The sequence below is a fragment of the Caretta caretta genome, chromosome 4 (genome assembly GCF_965140235.1).
Source record: "Caretta caretta isolate rCarCar2 chromosome 4, rCarCar1.hap1, whole genome shotgun sequence".
NCBI lineage: Eukaryota > Metazoa > Chordata > Testudines > Cheloniidae > Caretta > Caretta caretta.
In genome coordinates, this window is record NC_134209.1 from 128,188,286 (window position 1) to 128,209,912 (window position 21,627).

General features: G+C 41.7%; 1 protein-coding gene across 11 annotated transcripts in view; it reads right to left on the reverse strand.

The window, feature by feature from the left end:
- JAKMIP1 (janus kinase and microtubule interacting protein 1) overlaps positions 1-21,627 on the reverse strand; it is a 257,217-nt gene that overhangs the window by 26,137 nt on the left and 209,453 nt on the right. For 10 of the 11 annotated variants that reach the window (XM_075128044.1, XM_075128035.1, XM_075128042.1 and 7 more), the window contains 2 exons: positions 19,356-19,433; positions 17,463-17,666 (listed from right to left, as the gene is read on the reverse strand). In XM_075128044.1, coding sequence (XP_074984145.1) covers positions 17,463-17,666; positions 19,356-19,433 — 282 coding nt within the window. The remainder of the gene's footprint in view (positions 1-17,462; positions 17,667-19,355; positions 19,434-21,627) is intronic. The other variant, XM_075128043.1, reaches the window with a different exon arrangement.

Here is a 21,627-nt window from a genome sequence, read left to right on the forward strand (position 1 = left end):
GCACACCTGTCCAATTTTTTGAACACTAGCATTTGATACACCTGCATGCTGTGATGAATGTGTATAATCAGAAGTTTTGCACAATTTAATAAAATGACCAGAAACAACATGATAGCTAGTGGAAAGAAGCTGGCTTTGCCATCAACCTGTTAAACAGAATACAGAGGATTATATTTCTGTATAATTTTCTCTAAAAAAAGCTCTCTTTTGTGATTATCATAATTTTGTCTGTGATATTTACATGACAAGGATTTGTAAACCTGTTAAAACTTCCTAAATAAATAAATAGATTTTAAAAATGCTACATTTAGTTCCAGAAGCAAAGTGCAGTCCTATAGCGGACATACCCTAAACCGCAATTAACTGATCAGAGGGCTTTAAATGAAAATGTCATTACCAAATACTGGGATATAATATTTTAAGTACTTCCAAATTCAGGGAGAAAGGCTCAACAACACTGACTATGGTTTAAAATATTGCATAAAAGGCAATGGATCCCAAGCAGATTGTTCAAATATCTGGCCAGATCCAATGGAGCTATATTAATTTACAATTGATTTATCAAGCAAACTGCTCTAATTTTCAGCATGGTTTGTAGTCACACTGTTTATGGTTCAGCCTCAATTAGACAAATGTCATGGGGACCACTAAATAAGGTCTGAAAATCAAAGTTTCAGATAAACAAGAGAATAACCATGTAATGAATCGACGTCTGGGAACATTACCCTGTTTCCAATAACAAGGAGTTTCTGATAACACAGGTTTAGATAATTGAGTTTCTTTTATGGAAGCAAGGACCATAAATAATGGCACTAGCAGTGAAAAGAATAACACTGTGCTCCAGTTGTTTAATACCCTTGCATGGCTTAACTGAAATAAAAAAATCTATCCCATTCAAAAGATAAGTGGATTGCATTCCCAGTACTATGCATGATGAAATAATTGCAGGGTTGATTGCAGAACAGAGATCCATCCATGTTAAAAGTTTGATTCCATGTATATAGGGCCTGTTCCAACAGACACTGGAGTCCCGCCATTGACTTCAATGGGCACTGGATTGGATTCAACGTAGGTGGTAATAAATCAACTCTATGGTTTGGGAGATTTTGATACAAGAGGGATTTCTTGTAAAAAAAAATTATAGGAAGTTGCAATTTAAATTAGTGTCCATATTGTATAAAGTAGGATCAATTATTTTAATTATATTTTGACCTTATTCACTTTTCTCTTAAATGTGTGTGTAGCATTGTAGACTCCTGTTGAGTACAGACCATGTCTTTTTTCTACATATGCAGAGTGCCAGAAATGGATGAATTCTGTTTTTCTTTCTTCTTGATCCCTTTTTAGATTATCATGCACATAAATGCATATATTATATACAAATAAATTTTGAAACATGGATTCCAAGGAATTGCTTTGATCTGGCTATTTTATCACTGTATGTTTTATATTTGTTAGAGAGTGTACTGAGAGAGAGATATTGTCTGGTTTGGCAGAGCTGCACATGAGGCAAGAGCCAGGAATTGAGGACTGGGGCAAAGGTACTTCAAGCCAGCCAGACACTCATGTCTCCCTACACCAGCTAGGATGGCTCTACACCGCAAAGAGACTGCCCAACATAGTGAAAATCTTCCTGGGGGAAGTTAAGACAAATTTATGGCTGCTTTGAGGCACCAGAGCAGTGAAAACAGCTGGATTGTATTGATGAGTTGTGTGTGTGTGTGTGTGTATTACAAGTGTGTGCATACACAGACATGTAGCAGTATCCAGGGATACGCTAAGTTGCAACCTGTCTGAATTCTGGTCTGAATTCCATCCCCTCTACCAAGCTTAAGTACTCCTTCTTTGTGCAGAAAGGGGTGATTTTCACCCTCAATACAGCATCATCTTAGCACTGAAGGTGACTATTGTCTAAATTACCATATTACTCCCATATTTCATACAAGTGTAACCCACACACCTTCTGGGTGTGGTGTTCTGTCCCCTCTAGTGGCACCGAGACCACTTAGAGGAGGTGTATGGGTTACACAAGCTACAGTTTGCATTTATTAACTTGGTCGCTGTATTTTTTATGTTAAAGTCAATATCTATGTGATCAATGACAGTGGATAGTTTTTGTGTTAAGCAGTGTAACAAAGGTTTTTGCATCTTCATTTATATGTTTGACCAATTAGTCTGCTTTCCTGCATATCCTAACAAATGTATTATATGACTGAAAACAATGTGGTCAACTAATGTTGGTCCGGCCAAGAAATGTTCTCTTAGCAGTGCTACTGGAGTTGTGAAAACACAAGAAGAATGTACTAAGTAGGAGTTCAGAAATCACCTTACTAGCTCCCGTGACTCATTCTTATTGGATTTGCATTCATCAGCAAATCCAAGAAAACTATTTGGTAATTTTAGCACAAAGCAGACAAAGAAGGATTTGCTAAGCTGATTAGATACTCGGCTGTGAAATGTTTGAGAGGTTCAGTTTGATATACATTTACAGGATATGCACTATGGATGGGCTATCTCAGATACAAACATTATTTTGCAACCAACCTACGCTCTAGAGTGTATCTAATTCTGAAGCAGAGATTAGCCAGGGAAATGTTTTACCACGTATAATGAACGGTAAGAGGCAAGACTGTTTTGTTATATTCAAACTTTTTGTCATCTTCTCAACAATATTAATAAACAGATGTGTCTGATTTTTAAAAATGTTAATGCAACAAAATAATTTTCAGTAGAAATGTGGGGACTTGTAGCTTAATGTATAGATTATCACAGAGGTTACTGTAGACTGACTTGTCTCTGGCAATTACTCAGATCACTAAGCTGATGAGTAATATTCATTTATGGCAATAAATACCATATTTTCTAACTAAATTTATTCTTACTTGACCTTCTTTTTACTTCTTTATTAACCTATCATATTTTTAAAGCTCTAGTAACCACACATTCTATCTATTTACTAACCTGCAAACTAAAACAAACCTTTAACTGGATATTTTGGCTGATTAAATACAAATATTATATGAGTGTTAAAGAATGTGTACTGGACAAAATAGCTCCCGTGTAAAAATCTGCACTGTATTTCATACCACACATCAGAAATGCTTAAAACATTTCTCAGTGCACTTTCCTTGTGCCTTACTCATAAAAACAGATGCATTTACTCAGACTGTTAGGGCCTGATTCTGCAAAATTAACTTCACTGTTAGATGAGGATGCACAGCAGCTCCCACAATGGGCTCTGCATATTGCAGAACTGAGCACTCAACTATCAACTTATTCAGATTGATCTCTCTCTTGTACATGGGGAAACGAGAAACGCAATGACAACAGCATTCCCTGATGGTAGGCATGGTGTCATCCTATTTCTCTTAAAGATCCAAAACTTGGGATAAAAGGTTATATTTTGCATTGTTCTCTATTACTCTTTGAATGTAAATGTTTGGCAAGTGTGGCAGAACTGTCCTCAATTTGTACATTTCATAAAAATAGTTTAAAATCAGAAATTGCGCGAGAAAGGATGGATCCTGGTTTTGTAGGGCAGTAGCTATACATCACCTTGAGCTCACTTGATGCAGATAGCAAACTTAGTGGTCATACTTTTATTTATTTTCTTGATTCTATGATCCATCTATGAGTTCATAAACAGGCCAGGATTTTTATGGCTCAGGACAACTCCCCAGGCTTCATCATGTCCCCTTCCTTACAGCCAGTGTCTTCTAGTTCAGGACTGGAAAAGCCTCTAGGGAGATAAATTAATTTCTCCCTACTAAAACAGAGTACTTTAATGATTCTAGTGGGGGAAACAACTGCCATAATTGATTATATGGATACCTGGAGAAATAGACCACCACCTGGATTCGCCCGAGATCTGTTTGCGCTTATTCAATACATCAGTTATTGAATCCAATGCCTCTGCACCAGGCTGACAATTAAGATAGTTTTAAATATGAAGAGGAAAAAAAAGGAAACCTTGAAAGCCCAAATGTGCAATCTGAACACATAGGCTGTTGGGATTCTGAATATGCAGGGAGATACTCAAAGCCTGGATTATATAGATAAACCAAATCCATGACTACTAGATCTTTATGTGAAAGAAGTGAAGTCTTCTTCATGGAAAGTTCCTACCAAAACATCTTTAAGGAGTGTCCTGAAAAAGCTAACACAAGAATCACATACATTGTAATTTTTTTTATTCTCATTTCTCTTCCACTTAAGTCTGGATATCCTATTATAATGAAAAGACCAATAGAGATTAAGCAGTAATATTATATTCTGCAAAACTAGGAGACGTCTTTGGTAAAGTGGATATCTTGGAAATAAGGACCTTGGCTCTTTGACTATTGCTGAAAGAAAAGAAAATATCTGAGGACTGCATTTGAAATGGGTCATTCCCTTGGCAAATTATAGATAGTTCAGTTTTGGGGTATAGCCATTTGTCTTTCAGGTGAAGTATAATTCATTTTCTGTTCATATCCATTCAATTTGCTGTAATTTCCTGTTATGTGTAATGCACTGCTGAATGGTCTAATGGGGTTATATGACTAAAGGATATACTTTAAAGCTGTGGTTTAAAGTTGTGGAGAATGTGAGGGTATGTGTTACGATTATATTATTTTAGGTATGAGACATGTGGGAGTTAAAATATGTGGGTGAAAGTAAGATAGTGGTTGAAACCCAAGGACTCTGTGATGATCTACTGGGTTATTAGAAGTTACCCCAGAATGCTGGTTCAAAAGTCAGCAGTGGGACGAGGACCATTGGAGTGGTGAATATGGAGACTTGCCTGCTGGAGGTGTCCGTGCTGGCTAAAGGTGCCAAGAGAGGCCGCTCTAGACTCCAGAGACTGGTACCTCAGGGATGCAGAGGCTGCCGAGAGGGTGGTGGTGAGACCAGACTGAGAAAACATCAGATGCCAGGGTTTATGAAAAGGAAGCCTAAGAACTGGGGTATAAAATAAGACTTTACAGGGCTTGAAAAGGACACTGCCAGGTGGCCAAAATTGGAGTTCATTCATAGGTGTTAATTGTAAACAGTAAATAGTAAATTACAAGTTTATTAATTCAGGCTGGTGTGGAGCTGTGGGAAACAGGGTGTTTCTACAGCAGCTGTCAAAAAACAGGTACCATACCTATCAGGGAACCACCCTCATGCCACCACTCTGGGCCATACCAGGTCCTTGTAACAAGGGAGTAGGGTGAAGGGTGCCCCTTTTTAGAGAGAAGCTTGGTAGTCTCAGCAAGTATCTGAGACTGGGTTGTAGGAAATCTGGGGTCATGACAAAAGTAAACATGGTTAAGCTGTTTATAGGCAGGAATGCCTATGATCTTAATCTTCCACTTATGTACATGTCTTATGCTCAGGTCTGGGATAGTAAAGATATAATTTTTTTTTATGGTTCCTTTCTTTCTGCAAAGCTGGGCCCAGCACTAGAGAACATCTTTTAGATATTTATAAAGCACCCGTCACTATAATATTTAAATTCTAATGTGGCATTGGAGAAAATCTGATTTGTAGAGGTGATAAGCTGAACTAATAGGTCTTTTCTATTTCTTTCTCCTATGATTTGATAAAAGGAAGCTGGGACAGAGGAGACTGCAAGGAGGAAATTACTTTTTTGCATAAATAAATTTCCCTCCCTCTCTCCGATTGACAGCAACCGTGTCTGGAGCTGGGTGCGTATCAATCTGCTGTCCTTTAAAGATTTTCCAGACCTTCCTCTGCATCGTAAAATACAGTAAAAACAAAAATAAAGGTAGAAGTAGTTCGGGTTTTATGATGTTTTTCTCTTGTGTTTGCATACTGCCAAATGAATTAACCTATCCTAAGTTAAGGCCAGGTTCTGTTCACATTAGATAGGTCGCTACTCCACAAACACCCTGGGAATGCTCACAGAGTAAGATCCTACTCAGTGTCAATGAGGGTGGCAGAACCTGATCCTCAATAACTTACTCATTTCAGCAGAGAACATCAATTCACACAATTACTTCAGTGCATTGATACACGCTGATCATTTTGATTAAATCTGCTTTCTGAAATGAGATTTAACATCACTGTAGCTTTTGCTCTGGTAACCCAGTACACTGCATTCTATTAAACAGCTGTCTCGGTCCAATGTTCTTTGTAGCCGCAGCATGGCAGTTTCTAATATATATATATACTTTTTTACTATGAAGCTTACTATATTTAAAATGATCCCTTTGCCAAATATCGAAAAATCATGTTGCTGTGCTGGCTGGAGGTGCAAATTAATTCTTTTAAACGAAGCTCTTCATTAAAAAGTTTAATAATATACCCACCACTAGCTTTCAAAGAGCTGTGCAACACATCAGCACATTTTTGTGGCAACGTGTAGTAGAAGCAGTTGGACCTTATTGCTAGTAGCAAATATCACAAGCTGCTCACGACAGATTGTTAATTAACATATGTTGCCTCCCACAAGTATAAGGAGTGGTGTAAATCAATGCACCGCCATTGAATTCAATGGTGCATTGCCAATTTGCACTAGCTGAGGATGTGGCCCAAAGTCTGCATGTTGCAGTTAGAGTTTAATAAAAGCAGCTAGAGTTTAATAAAAGTATGATGTTGTGAGCTTGTATAATTCCACAGAAAGGCCTGGTTTCCTTAATGCACAGCGGGGATACATGAATGATTCCCATTATGTACTGATGGGTGAAACTATACTACCAATCTGAAGTGTTTTAAATGTCTCCATACTAAGTTAATTTCAAGTGTTTTCACTAGAAGCACAGACAGCATCCTGTGGCTGAGAACTCACTCCTTGTATCTGGACCAAGAGGCAGCTGGAGAGCTGTAAAAGCGCACACACACACACACCCTGCCAATTTCAGTCAACATAGCACTCCTCATAAAGAGCACTTTGAGACTCAGCAGCTCCCCCATAAAGCAAATGCCATTTTCATATTGAGCCACTAAGACCTGTATAGAGACCAGCTCCCTTCATCTCAGACACAGACAACTCCATGCTCATTGATTAGGCACACTTCCTGCCCCTACTTCCCCACCTGCCATGCTGTCAAGGCTCACTTTATGCAGAAGCACAGAACTCACCTTTGTCTTCCTCCACTATGGGACCTTCTCTCCGCTCCCCTCAGGACACTAAGCTTGCTTGTAAACTGCAACCATTCAGGTTAAGTAAAAGCTGCATCCATTCTCCCAGGGCCCATGGAGCTGTGCTCCAGAAGCCACCATGGCTAGAGCATCAGAAGGGCGTCAGAGGGGGACCAGGCCAGAGGCCTTGTAGGAGTTGTATAGACAAGTAGGTGTTGAAAACCCAATTTCAGAGAAACTCAGACCTTTGAAATGACAAAATGAAGTTTCTATTATAAGTTCTTTCAAAGTTTCTCTGAAACAGGAAATATCTGTGTCAACCACTGCAGCCCCATTAGGGGCCACCTCATTCTCCTTAGTCCTGCCCTGACATAAGAGTTAACAAAGGGGCAGGAAGAATGGTCAGTGCTCTTAATACAGTAGACGATGCCCAAATATACAGACTATTATAAAGGCACAATTTTTTAACAGTGAGGGTAATTAACTGTTGGAACAATATACCAAGGTTTGTGCTGGAAATCTTTAAATCAAGATGGGATATTTTTCTAAAGGATATGTTCCAGTTCAAACAGGAATTAATTCAGAGAAGTCATATGACCGGTGTTATATAGGCGGTCAAACTACATGATCACAGTGACCCCCTTCTGGCTTTATAATCTATGAATCCCCGTGACACTGTTAATCAGCATTTGTTTTTTAATAAGTGCACAGAACTTTGGGGATGTTATTAATAAGCACTAGCCTCACAGGAAACCCACCAATACTGTCACTTGATTAAGAATAAATGGGTTTGCTATGAACAATTCTGATTCTGTTTCCTGTTACAACACTGAGGGTATAAATAAAGCAAAAAAACACAACTTCGTTTGAGACTGTGTAGTCTAGCGGACTGTGTACCCAACTGGAGCCAGGAAGTTTTCCACGTTCTGATCCAGTTCGGCCACTCACATGTTCTCCGTTGTCTTTGGCAAATTACTTACCCTCCCTGGCTCAGTTTCCCCACCTGTAATTCAGGAATAATAGATATTTGAAAATATTAAGTACCTGTTGGTACTAGATCTCAATTTCATATGCCCTGCTGTTCTTACACGGGTGCATTCTACAAAGTTATACTGTATATGGTGATGAGCATTGTACAAAGACTTCAGGTAACTATAGATGGATAAATGGATAGATATAAATATAGGTGTGGCTAAAAGAACAATGCCTATCACAGCAAAACCAGTAAGAACTAAAAAGCTGTCAAGTACTAATGGACACATTTAGCAAATTTATTTGAGCATAAGCTTTCATGAGCTACAGTTCACTTCATCGAAAGTTTATGCTCAAATAAATTGGTTAGTCTCTAAGGTGCCACAAGTAATCCTTTTCTTTTTGCGGATACAGACTAACACGACTGCTACTCTGAAACTGGACATTTAGCAAAGTTTCTTCAAGATCTTCTCCTTCCAACAGGTGCACCAGGAAGACCTGATAGATTCTGGGGAGGGAGGGAGAGTAAGCCTGGAGAGAAGAGATGAGTTCTGTAAGAAAAAAAAATCCTAAAACATAAGACCTGATTTTCAGAAGTGCTCATCACACACAGTACCCATTGCTTGAGGCCAAGAACTTTTCTTTTGGTACTTTCATAGCTCAAATCTGGCCAGAAACGATTTGTATTAAGATTATATGCATTGGGTTCCCTGGGGTTTATATTTTCTATATTCAGTTTTAACAGAGAAGGAATGATCAATGCCTGCAAATAGGAACCTATCAGAGAAATGCTGACCTAATCCATCTGCAGTAGTGTGACTGTAGCTCTAGGAATATTGTTCTTTCAGGCCAGAAAGGGCCCCAAGATGTTTATATTTAATTTCATAGGTTTCTGATATGGTGTTTCAACAAAAACAAACCCATTTGGCAACAGTGTTAAATTGAGGGACTATCATTTGAAACTTTGCTCCTTTGAAAGATGCTGTGGAGTATATAGTGCCAGCTTGCATGCTTCAGGGCTTGTTTCTTTAATTACTATGTCTACAGCTTCTTGTCAGCAGGCCATATCATGCCACTAATGTTTAAGTAAAACTCCACAGTGATTCGATGAGGAGCTTTGCTTAAAAATTGATGGCATTATATAGCCCTGTATAATTTATGAAACATGAATTACAGCGCCCACCTTCATACATGTCTGCCGACTGTTGGTATCCAGGCCGTGAGCCACTGCAACAGAGCATTTAAGGCACCCAGGATTACAGGACAGGTGATGACACAACCTCTCACTGGTCTGAGTTGAACCCCAAGACATGACATATGTGCTACACTTCATTCGTATTACTGACATCCTTGTATTGTCTTTCGCCCTCGATTGTGCTTCTAACAACCTCCTCTTGCATGTTGTTTCTATTTAGGCCCCAATCCTGGAACATGCTAGTAGGAAATTGCTGGCCTTTCTCCCCCAACCCAGGGGGAACTAAGGCCATGCCCAAGTCTCTTCCTCAGAGCACAGTTTATTAATTCAAACAAAAAAACCCTCACAGAGTAACACAAAATAAAGCTATTCCCTTGAAACAACACAGGCTGCAGGGGCCCAGGGGTCTTTCAATCTGTGCCGCTATCACACAGGGCTGAACCCCTCTCCCTCAGAACTGCCCTTCAGCTGAGCTCTATCAGCCCTTCAGAGGGATCACCTACCTTCCCAGCTGAGTCTGATAGATGAAAGGGCTGGCCCTTAAAGGGGAAGGATACCCTGTTACATACCTGTCTTTTTTGGGGGTGGGGGAGGCAGTCAACTTCTCCCTCCAGGGTCCCAAACTTCTCATCCTTCTAAGATGTGTTCTATTTCTGCAGGAGGATTTCCCGGTGAAGTTTCATCACCTCCTCCTCCAATATCAAGTGCTCTGCTTATCAATTGCATCTTTCATCTTCATATGGACAACTTCTTGTTCCCTCTTTACTGCTTGTTCCAAAACCTTGTCCCTTGAAGAGAGCATTCTGCCATCTAAATCTGCGGGCTGCTAGCTTGAGCCATTGGCCTCCACCCTATTCTTATCAGTCACAGGAACCTTCTTCCCCAGATCTCTCTAACCCATTCCTCGAGTGGCCAGCAGGGTAGTTTTAGTGGCTACTGCCACCACTTCTAAGTCTGCTCTGTACACCATTTCTGCATGTGTGTTGATCTTTGAGTCCAATCCCTCCCCCATATCCCTGGACCCCTGACCAAAGGAGAACGCCTCTGCCCTCCTGCCTCACTTCAGGCACCTGAAGGTCACACAGTTCCATTAACAGACTACGCTGTTCTCCCCACCTTGACGCTGTCCTGGGAGTCATCCTTCTGAAACCCTACTGTGATGCTGGCAGACCCAGTGCCAGCTTATGCCAACGCTCCTGGGCCTCACTGAACACTGACAAATGAATAGCCTTGGCAGAATTCTGCAGGTCAATTAGATTTATAGAGCATAACCCAGCACTATTAAAAGTTTAAAGTTGATACTGAGGGGTTTTAAAGGTTAAAGATTAGACACAATGAGTGAACAACTCTCGTATGATAATCTTGAGACAAAAGACCTTGAACATCTCTGCCTGCAGAGGGGAATATCCTATAAAAGGAAAACCCCAGACCTGGAACTGAGAGCTTTACTCTGAAGTTTTGACCATGCATCCAAGGACCTTCCTGTACCATATGCCACAGAGACCATTGCAGGGGAACTGGCTTGACTGCAGGATTTGGCAGCCCAGGAAGAACGTAAGGATGAGAACCTGATGGAAGAACTGTGGATCAGGGAAACTGATTCAACCCAAGTAGCAGTCAAAGCCAATGAGGAGGCTGACAAAAGAGCTCGCCAAAGATGCATGGCCAGCCAACAGGTCTCCATCAAAGACACATGGAACAGCAGCAGTCAGAGGCAACGCTGAAGCTGAAGAGAGGGCACACCAGAAGTGATGGAAGCTCACACATTGCAGCTCAGAGTACGGGAGCAGCAAAAGGAGATTCCCCAGCCAGTGAATACAACCCCTCTGCCCCCCCGCCCCAAGACACAAGGGAGTGGGAGAAAGTCTGCCCAATTGATAAAGAGACTGACTGTATAGAAGAGTTCTTGTCCTCCTTTGAGAGACTGAGTGGGATCCACATTATCTCAGAGAATAAATGGATGCCTATCCTCTTGACCAGATTAACCAGGAAGGCAAGACAAGTTTTTAATGATATGGAAGAGGGTGATGCTATGAAGTATAAGAAATGTAAAGAAAACATATTGAAGGGTTTAAGATTACCCCTGAGTCCTACTGAAGTATAGAAATCTTAAAATGTTTGACAATGTCACACGTTGAATATGTGTACAAAATGTGTCATTTTATGAGAAAATAGATAATGGTGACAGGGGCTGAAGGTTACTATGAAAAACTGCTTGATCTGGTGGCCCAGGAACAATTGTTATGGGTAGTTACAGACGAGCTAAAGGCAGCCATCTGTGACAAAAAATAAAATAAAAAAACCTCACCTTCCACAATTTTGGAGGCTAAAGAAATTGTTGAACCAAGGGCTCATGGGGGGCACAAATCTCAGGGGAAGGGAAACCCCCCTGTGCCCCAGGTTAAGAGGGAGAAGGGGTCTGGAAATAAACCTGTCCTCAACTTTGATTTAAAAAAATTGCAAGCCCAGATTTTAAAACCCCCTGTCCTAAGGGAAGGCAAGTCATCTGTCATCATTGTGGGGCTCCTGATCATATAAAACCAAATTAGCAGAGGAGGTAAAAGGCCCACTGAACTGTATTAAGATGGTGTCTTGGGAAGGAAGTGAAGAATTTATTAAGAATGCTAAGGTAAAGGGCACAGATTGTAAGGGCTGGCGGGGCACAGCGTCCCAAGTAAAGGAAAGTTTGGTAAGGGAGGAAGACAAACTCTCTGGTAAGAATTTAAATATACTAGCTTTGGCTGAATTCTCTGTAACTGTACCTTTGGCTAAGATCCACATCAAGTGGGAGGCGATTAAGAGAAATGTTGTTGTAGGCATTAGGAATTTTCTACCTGCTGATATTTTAATAGACAATGATATTTTAACCATGTCTAAGCAGGTTAATGTCATAACTTGCAGCCAGTACAGCTCTGCCTCACCCACTTTGTGGGCAGCAAGGAGGGCTGTGAGGGGAGGGAAATGCCCTCACTCCTTTGTCAGCAGAAGGCAGCAGCTTGACAATTCCACTGCTTTGCCAGAATTTGCTCTCAACTTCAGTGAGACTCCAAAGGAGTTTATTGAGGCTCAGCAGGCTGATCCTTTCCTGGGCAAGGAGAGGAATGCAGCTCAGAATAATACCCTGGCTAGGGAAGGAAAGAGTAGATTTTTTTCTAGGAGGAGGTTTGTTGTACCGAGAGGCTCTCACAAGCAAAAAGAGGTGTCCTGGTGAGGTACACCAGGTACTGCACTACAAGGTGGGTAGAAAGCTGGCTAGATTGTCGGGCTCAATGGGTAGTGATAAATGGCTCCATATCTAGTTGGCAGCCGGTATCAAGTGGAGTACCCCAAGGGTCGGTCCTGGGGCCGGTTTTGTTCAATATCTTCATAAATGATCTGGAGGATGGTGTGGATTGCACTCTCAGCAAATTTGCGGATGATACTAAACTGGGAGGAGTGGTAGATATGCTGGAGGGCAGGGATAGGATACAGAGGGACCTAGACAAATTAGAGGATTGGGCCAAAAGAAATCTGATGAGGTTCAATAAGGATAAGTGCAGGGTCCTGCACTTAGGACGGAAGAACCCAATGCACAGCTACAGACTAGGGACCGAATGGCTAGGCAGCAGTTCTGCGGAAAAGGACCTAGGGGTGACAGAGGACGAGAAGCTGGATATGAGTCAGCAGTGTGCCCTTGTTGCCAAGAAGGCCAATGGCATTTTGGGATGTATAAGTAGGGGCATAGCGAGCAGATCGAGGGACGTGATCGTTCCCCTCTATTCGACATTGGTGAGGCCTCATCTGGAGTACTGTGTCCAGTTTTGGGCCCCACACTTCAAGAAGGATGTGGATAAATTGGAGAGAGTCCAGCGAAGGGCAACAAAAATGATTAGGGGACTGGAACACACGAGTTATGAGGAGAGGCTGAGGGAGCTGGGATTGTTTAGCCTGCAGAAGAGAAGAATGAGGGGGGATTTGATAGCTGCTTTCAACTACCTGAAAGGGGGTTCGAAAGAGGATGGCTCTAGACTGTTCTCAATGGTAGCAGATGACAGAACGAGGAGTAATGGTCTCAAGTTGCAGTGGGGGAGGTTTAGATTGGATATTAGGAAAAACTTTTTCACTAAGAGGGTGGTGAAACACTGGAATGCGTTACCTAGGGAGGTGGTAGAATCTCCTTCCTTAGAGGTTTTTAAGGTCAGGCTTGACAAAGCCCTGGCTGGGATGATTTAACTGGGAATTGGTCCTGCTTTGAGCAGGGGGTTGGACTAGATGACCTTCTGGGGTCCCTTCCAACCCTGATATTCTATGATTCTATGATTCTACTAAAGTCTTATTTTATACTCCAGTTTTCAGGCTAGTGCTAAAGGAGAAATGCAAAAGCAGATCCAGGAAAAAGTGGAAAGCATACTGTATACGGGGAGGGGGTAGCTAAATCAAAAAGCCCCCTGGGCATCTATTATTGTGATACCCTAAAAAGGATAAAACCCTTTCTGAGATTTTGTGTGGATTTTAGGAGGCAAAATGTTATCACCCAATTTAACTCTTACCCCACACCCTGGATAGAGGACCAACTGGACTTATTGGGTGGGACAACATTCATAAGCACACCCGATTTCACTTTGAGGGAATTGGCAAATTCCTTAGATGCTGAGGCCCAGGAAAAATCATTTTTTATAGTGGAATCTGGTCTACATGAGTTTAAGGTTATGCCTTTTGGATTAATTAATGCAGGGGCTACCTTTTAGAGGCTTGTCAATGAAGTACTGCTTATGTAGATGATTTGGCTATTTTTAGTGACTCCTGCCAAGATCACCTGAATGATATGGGAATTGTATTGCAGAGGCTTAAAGACACTAACATCACTGTCAAGGTCTCCAAAAGTAAGATGGGGAGTGCAGAGGTATCTTATTTAGGACACAGGTTGAGGAGTGGGTTTGTTCACCCTGACCCTTTAAAAGTAGAAGCTATTCAGAACTGGTGTGGCCCACAAACCAAGAAGCAGGCCCAATCCTTTATTGGTCTGGCCAACCATTACCGGAGAGTTGTAAAGGGTTTAGTGATATGGTGGACCCCATAACAGACCTCACAAAAAAGAGGAAGCCAGACCAGGTGGTATGGACCAAGGCCTGGGAGAAAAGCTTCAAGGACATAAAAGAGGCTTTGTCTAAAGAGCCAGTTTTAGCCAGCTCTGATTTCAGCAAACCCTTTGTGCTGTGCACTCATATTTCTAACATTGGGGTGGGGGACGAGAGGCATCCTGTTGCCTTCTTGAGTAAAAAACTGACCCCCCCGCCCACACCCCCCTGAACGAACTATGCTGTCATCGAGTGGGGCTGCTATGCCATCATTTGGGCTGTTAAGCAACTTAGTCTGCTAAAACATCATTTTTTAAATTATACAATTAAAGCTTATCTCACTGTAACCATATTAGTTGGGAGTAAAGAGACCAATTCCAGGCGGTTACACTGGAGCCTAGCTCTGCAAGAGTATAACATGGAAATAATCCATATCAAGGGGAAAGAAAATGTAGTGGCAGATGCCTTCTCAAGAATAGGGGGGTGGGGCCTTGAGGCGTATTCAGGAGTATCGGTGACACTCCTTCCCGCACCCGTTTGGTGTTGGGAGTGCGACACTAGCAGACTGGGTCGTAGCTCATTCCACAGCCCCTGGCCTCACTGAACATGGACAAATGTATCGCTGGAAACCAGTCTGGCTCGCCTGTGCTAGTACTGTTAAAATAGATGTTAAGTTGAAAAGAATGTGTTTAGAATTTAGACTTTATGAAATGCGGGTAGGATGCTGCATGTATTAATCTTACATATATCATCTGTATCCCATGTTATAAGATAATATTTAAGAGTTTGCTCTTTAACTATAAAAATGTTTGCTAAGACTGTAAACCCCCATGATCAGGAGAGAAGCATTACCAAGTGCGAAACACTAGTTTACCACAAAAGGCGTCAACTCCTCAACAAAGGAAGGCCTATAGACACCAGACAAAGCATTGAGGAACATCAGTGGCTAAAAGACTGTTAATTGCTTCCTCCCCCTCATGAAGAGGGTACATGCAGAAGCCATCGTCCCATCACAGCTCAAACACTGGGGGAAAGGGAATAACTATCCCTGTTAAGGAGAAATTACCATCACTATGCTGATTGGAATTCAGAAAGGGCAATATTTCAAAGCATAAGAAAGGGATCCCCAACCTGCTTAGTTAATGTTAGCCTTAAAGGACATATAGAGCATGCATATATAGCAGCTACTATAATCTTTTGGAAACTAAGACTGTAACTCATTTGTGTGTGTATGTTTAACCTTTATCTCTTTTTCTTAGTAAATCTTTAGTTGTCATTGTAGGACTGACTATAAACATTGTCTTTGATTTGAGATCTGAGGAACAACTGATCTGGGGTAAGTGACTGGTCCTTTGGGACTCGGAGTAACCTGAATATTGTTGTGATTTTTGGTATAAGGGACCATCTATCTCAAAGGCAGGCTTGCCTAGGTGGCAAGATAGACCGGAGTGCTCAAGAGGGCTGTCTGTGACTCCATGTTAAGGCTGTTCTAGTGCTTGAGGAGTTCACACTTGATACTGTGTTGGTGTACTGTATAGAACACACAATCGGTTTGTGTCCTGTTTCTTAACAGTCTGCCCTGAGGTTGGCACTCATGGTTGTAAGCCACTCTAGACAGCTTGACAGCTATATTCAGGGCTAAGCAGGATTTGGTCCCCTGGAGAGTTTTCCCAGCCTCTCGAGGTCAGAGCTCCTCCTATTCTCACTTTCCCCAGTGGGTACTGTTAGTCTGCCTTGCTGCTCAGCTCCCTCAACCCCCACTCTGTCCACTACCTCACCCACAGATCATGGCTGAAAATGCCCTATCCAGCTTTGGGCTCCCACAGGCAGAATCTGCAAGAATTCTTTCAGAATCATTAGCTTGTCATTTCAGAATCATGATTGTCTCCACAAACAATGGGTGATGAGGTCCCACTACCACTGGGCCACTACTCATGGAAATGGCTCAGTGTGGAACAGGTGAGGATATGCCTCGAGTCAGTTCCAGTCTGTCTAAAATGGTAACTTTTATCTCTGGATTTGAGCCAGACTGCTTGTCATTCAAGGCTTGGTATACTGCCTCGGCCTCTCCCGTCCCCTGTCAGAAATGGTGCCACTGGCCACCCAAGTTGACTCCTTCGAGCTGGCAGCACTGGCCACTCACTCAAAGGTGCAGAGGAAAGCCTCAGGGTCATCTTCTGAGCCCAACTTCACCTACCATGGCCTGGCCTACCTGAGCTGCCCTCTTCAGGAAAAGCAAGACCCCCTGGAGCCCATTTCTGCAGGTGCTTCAGGAACTATTTTTGTTGACCCTACAGGAGTTGTGGCTGACTGTTATGATGCCAACAGCTGGATGTCTCCTCCCATCCTATCCTACTAAAAAAGGAAGGGGGGAATCCACCAGGTAAATCCTGCTAACCATCACTTCTGCCACTGTCCTTTCTATAACTGCTTTCCTGTTCTCCACTTTTTCTTATGCTGCCTCATCTTTCTCTCAGTTCCAGAAGCTGTCTGCCTGCCCACATTCTCCACCACATATAGGGCTACTGGCCTATCTTCCCCAGCCAAGGAAGGAATTACATGACCTCCAAGTCTCTTTCAGACCCTTCCTTCAGGGCACAGTTTGACTCAATCAAATAATGTCACACGGTAACACAATACCAAGTTATTCCCCTGACCAACCCAGGTTGCAGGGGGTCCAGAAGCCTTTCAATCTGCATCTCTCCCTGTTCCAGGGCCAGTCACAAGAGCCAGCCTCAGCTCTCAGCTGACTAAATTCAGCCCTTTATCCACCTGATCCCTTCTCAGCTGGATTAGATAATCAAACAGGGCTGGCTGGACACAGGGTCACTGGCCCTTAACGGTGCAGGCCAGCCTCTTACAGTGTTCTATGCAGGCAGACCCAGTCTGTCCATGGAGCCCCCTTGAAGTCAACATAGCTCTGCTCACACGGAACAATTTACAAGATGGAGGCTTTAGACTATAAGCTCTCTGGGACAGTCCGTTGTATTTTGTGTATGTACAGTGCCCATGCGGTCCCAATTCTGATTGGGGCTCCCTGGAATGACAGCAATATAAATAATAAGACTAGGAATAATTTAGCAAGGTGACAGTGATGTAGTACTCTTGTGCTGATGATGGTGGTGACAGTTGTGGTAACACTGATGTGGGGCAAAGGAGTGGTGAGTTACCTGCTGTGCCTGCTGCAGCAGCTCCATGCGCTCATGCAAGATCTGGCTATCAAACTCGCGGCTCTGCCTCAGGATCTGCCTCCGCACCTTCTCCACCGCAGCTCGCAAATCCTCCCTCTGCACTTCATTCAAGGACTCACTCGCCCGCCTTCCAGGGTCCTGCTGCAGAGCGTTATACAGCGTGGCTTCCAGCTCCTGGATTTTCTAATGCCAACCCAAATCACACACAAACAGGCTCACGTTTGAATACAGCAGGCAAACAAACCAACACGACAACAACGCTTGCAAGCCAAGCTTAACGGGGAGGAAGGACACAGCTAGAGAGCAGAAAAGCAGCACTCGTGAGCAGTGAAGAGCATTCCATACACCGTGCACATGTTCTTATGAGACTGTTTCCAGCATGGGCCTTGTGTTCTGTTCACTTGAATGATTGATTTGTTTAATTTAACCAGAGTTCACAGTACGTGTTGGGAAAGACAAAAGATTCAGCATTTTCCCAGATGCCAAGTTTTTGTTCAATTCAACCAGGGCCCCACTGCCAATTCTAAGTTAAAAGGTTAGTGCCAAACAAGTGTTTTCCCTCATTGCAGCTGGATTGTTAAATCAGCCTAGAGAATAAAACTGTTTACAAGGCATCAAAAAGAAGAACTGCAAGTGATATAACAACTTACTGCAAGAAAAAGCCTGTCACTCATTTCTCTCTCTCCGACCCTACCGTTCTAATCTGCTGTTATTCCAGGTTTCCTTCATTCTCTTTGTTCTGAGTTATCATAAGCAATTCCAGAGACTCGTCTCTCAAGGGGATCAAAGGTTAAAGCACAGAATCAGAAATTTCATCAAGTAAAGAAACACCTGTGTTTTCTGGTCTGTCAGGGTACTTGAGGGCTAGGGCACACCAATAAATCTTTTGTTTCTTGTTAGTTTCTCGTCAATTTTACTTTCAGTTTCTCATGCACTAACCAAATGCGGCAATATTTGGGAGGCGAACAGCAGAGAATGTTAAAATCCAAACAGAAATCTATATTCACCGACTAAAATAAGACATCTTATTTCTTTTACAATTATGTTTTGTATGATCATATGAAAGAACACCATCCAGAACAACATTATTTGGATCTAAATTATCTGATAGCAACCCACTAAACCTCACAACACCTTTGTGAGGTAGGTAATTGTCTCTATTTTAGAGATGCATAAACTATGGCAGAGAGAGTTTAAATGGGTTGCCCAAGGTCACATAGTATTAGGAATGGAACACAGATACTCAATCTCCCAGTTACCTCCTTTAAACACTAGACCACACTGCTTCCCTAAGAATTCTTTTCCAATTTGAAAAGCCTACAATATGTAAACAATCCTTCATGCCACAATACTTCTGTTTCTTGAGGTTTTACTCCACCTAATGAAGCTGAGTGCACTAATGTGCTAATTCAGAGGATTTTCCTTATTTTGTTGCTCAACCTGAGATGACCAAAACCTGTGATTTTATTTAAGAAGTCTATAAGAGGTTAAAATAGATAGGATGGAAAGGATGGACATCTCTGGGTTTGCAGAAGTTAATAGCAAAATATTTACAAATAGCTGGAAAAATAACATTTGAAATGTTTTATAGTCATTTTCTGCATATTTTACTCATGATCACTGTGCACACTGTTAGCCTAGCTCTGGCAATCAATTCTACCACCAAAATGTTGCATTTTGCACATTTTAGAATAACAATTCCAATTATTTTAACCCATTTCCTGCGTCATCTATCCTCCATTTAAGTAATTTTTGGTTTCCTAATCTAGCAGAACAAAAAATCATTTAAAAAAGAACCCTATTTAAATTTTTTCATCTGTATTTTATCAAATCTGATCAAGCATGAAAATTTAATGACTGTTCTTTTCCTACCATGTAAGCCTGGTCCAGAGCTTGTTTCCTGTAGTCGAGTTCTTCCTCTAAATAACCCTTCTGTTTACTGAACAGGTCCTGAGCAATAATAAAAACAATGGAGGGTTTGTTCTTTATCCTAAGTCATGAGGAATCATAAAGTTCACCATTTTTTTGGTATGCGATCTCTCAGTCACTGTCACCTGAAAGCAACTGAGAACCTAAAGCCATGGGTCATATTTATAGTTAGGCTATTTAGAGTATTAGATTAAAAAAAAATACTAATCAAAAACCATCATATTAACTATGTGTATCTAGAGAGCACCTTTCCTTTGATGATCTCTAAAATACAGTACAAACCTTAAGGGCAAGATCCTGCCTTTATCTGACAGAGGCACACACAAAGGAGGGAGAGACGGGTGAAGCATGTCCACCATGTGTGTAGTACAAGAGCCATTATTTACACAAGGCAGGCCAAGAGAGGGGAGAAAATCATGTTGTTAAGTGCACTTCACTGCTCCTTTGAAAATGAGTAATATATGCTCCTGAAGGGTTCATGCTGCAGACCTCAGTCTATGTACTAGCTTGGCAAGTGTGCAGCTATGTGCTCTAGTCAGCAAATTTTATTTGAATTAGGAAGTGGGGGGGAGGGGACTAGCTGATGTGGGGTCCAGGACCCCTCCTTAGTGCAAGGCAGAGATCCTGCTCCACTGCTAGCATAGAATGAAAAGAGGTTCTTTATGCCCTCTGGTTCCCATCAGACTTGCCTGGCAGAGGGCAAGATTTGGTTCTAAATTTACATTACTCCTATAAAGGTAGGTAACTCTAGTCTGAGATGGGTAAACTGCGGGCCAGAGAAGTTAAGGGACTTTGCCTACACAGTTGCAGAAGCTAGTATTAGCACTGAGGATTTCTGAGTACTTTTCAATCACTAAACTCACTCATCCTCATAATAATACCTTATCTGTATGTTGCTATAGCACGTTTGTTCCTGACCAACTGGCCACCAGGTGTTTTACCGGCCACCTGTATATTATACATGGATCATATCTGCTGTCACTGAAATGCTGAACAGATTAGGATTCCATGGAACTCAATATCGAAAACTGAAGCTCTAGGAAGACTGAGTCTTAGAATGAGACTCTATATAGTTAGAACTTAGCCAGTACACAGAGACCAGCAAACTTGCTCTTGAAAAAAGTGCTCTGGAACTTTTAATAAGCACAAGTAAACACCATAATCAGGCTGGAAAATACTGGCTTTATATGATTCTTTTTGTGGTGATGGGTGCTCATAAACAAGTAGTCCAGAAAGCAGAAAGGCAGTTTGGTCAGACTTACCATTTATAGTCATTTTTATTTAAAGATGAACTTTTGTGTTTCCTCAACATATGGAACAAAAAGCAGTTTAAATATAAATCCATGTACTTTATAATAAAGGCCTTTAGCTTTCATTAAAAATAAAAAAATGGGCTAGTGTGTATAACGAAAGGCTTTTATAAGCAGAAAGCTTTGCCAGAAATTATTGGCCTATGTCAATAGTAAGAAAAGATGTTCAGATTGACTCCGGGTTTTGTTTGCTTTCAAATGCAATTCCCAATAATGTCTGTGGGAATTGTGCACATAAGTATAGGGACAGAATTTGGACAAACATCAGTAATTAGTAATAAATCAAAATTCCTGTTTGAAATGTTATTTGGCTTAAAAGAAAACTGCTAAGCCCAGTAACCTGACAGTCTGAAGTGTCAGTAAGCATAAGAACTAATTATATATATTGTTCCTTATTATTGGAGGTACCCCAGTTGTTGAAATAAGCCATTATTTCTTACAATGGCAGCATGGAAGTCAAATATGGGAGACTAGAACAAGGTTCCATGCTGTTTTCATTCTGATATAATTCATAAACAAACTGTAATGTTTAATGTTTTCAGACTTTATTAAACACTGGAGTTCTTTCAATGATCCATGAACTAATATAAAAGCAAAATGGGAACTTATTTCAGTCTTGGATGCTGGATGTTTATTGGCAATGGCACAATTATTGTTAATTATTTTTTTCTATTACAGCAGCACCCAGAAGGGCCCAATACAAGATCCAGGCCCCAGTGGGTGCTGTACAAACATACAATAAGAGACAGTCTCTGCCCTAAAGAGCTTGCAACTTAAGTAGACAGGAGAAAGAGTGAGAAGGGAAACAGGCACACGGAGGGGAAGTGACTTGCTCAAGTCCCAGTCTAGTGCCCTAGCCACGGGACCACACTGACTCGCAGGTGATATCACCATCATTTAAGCAA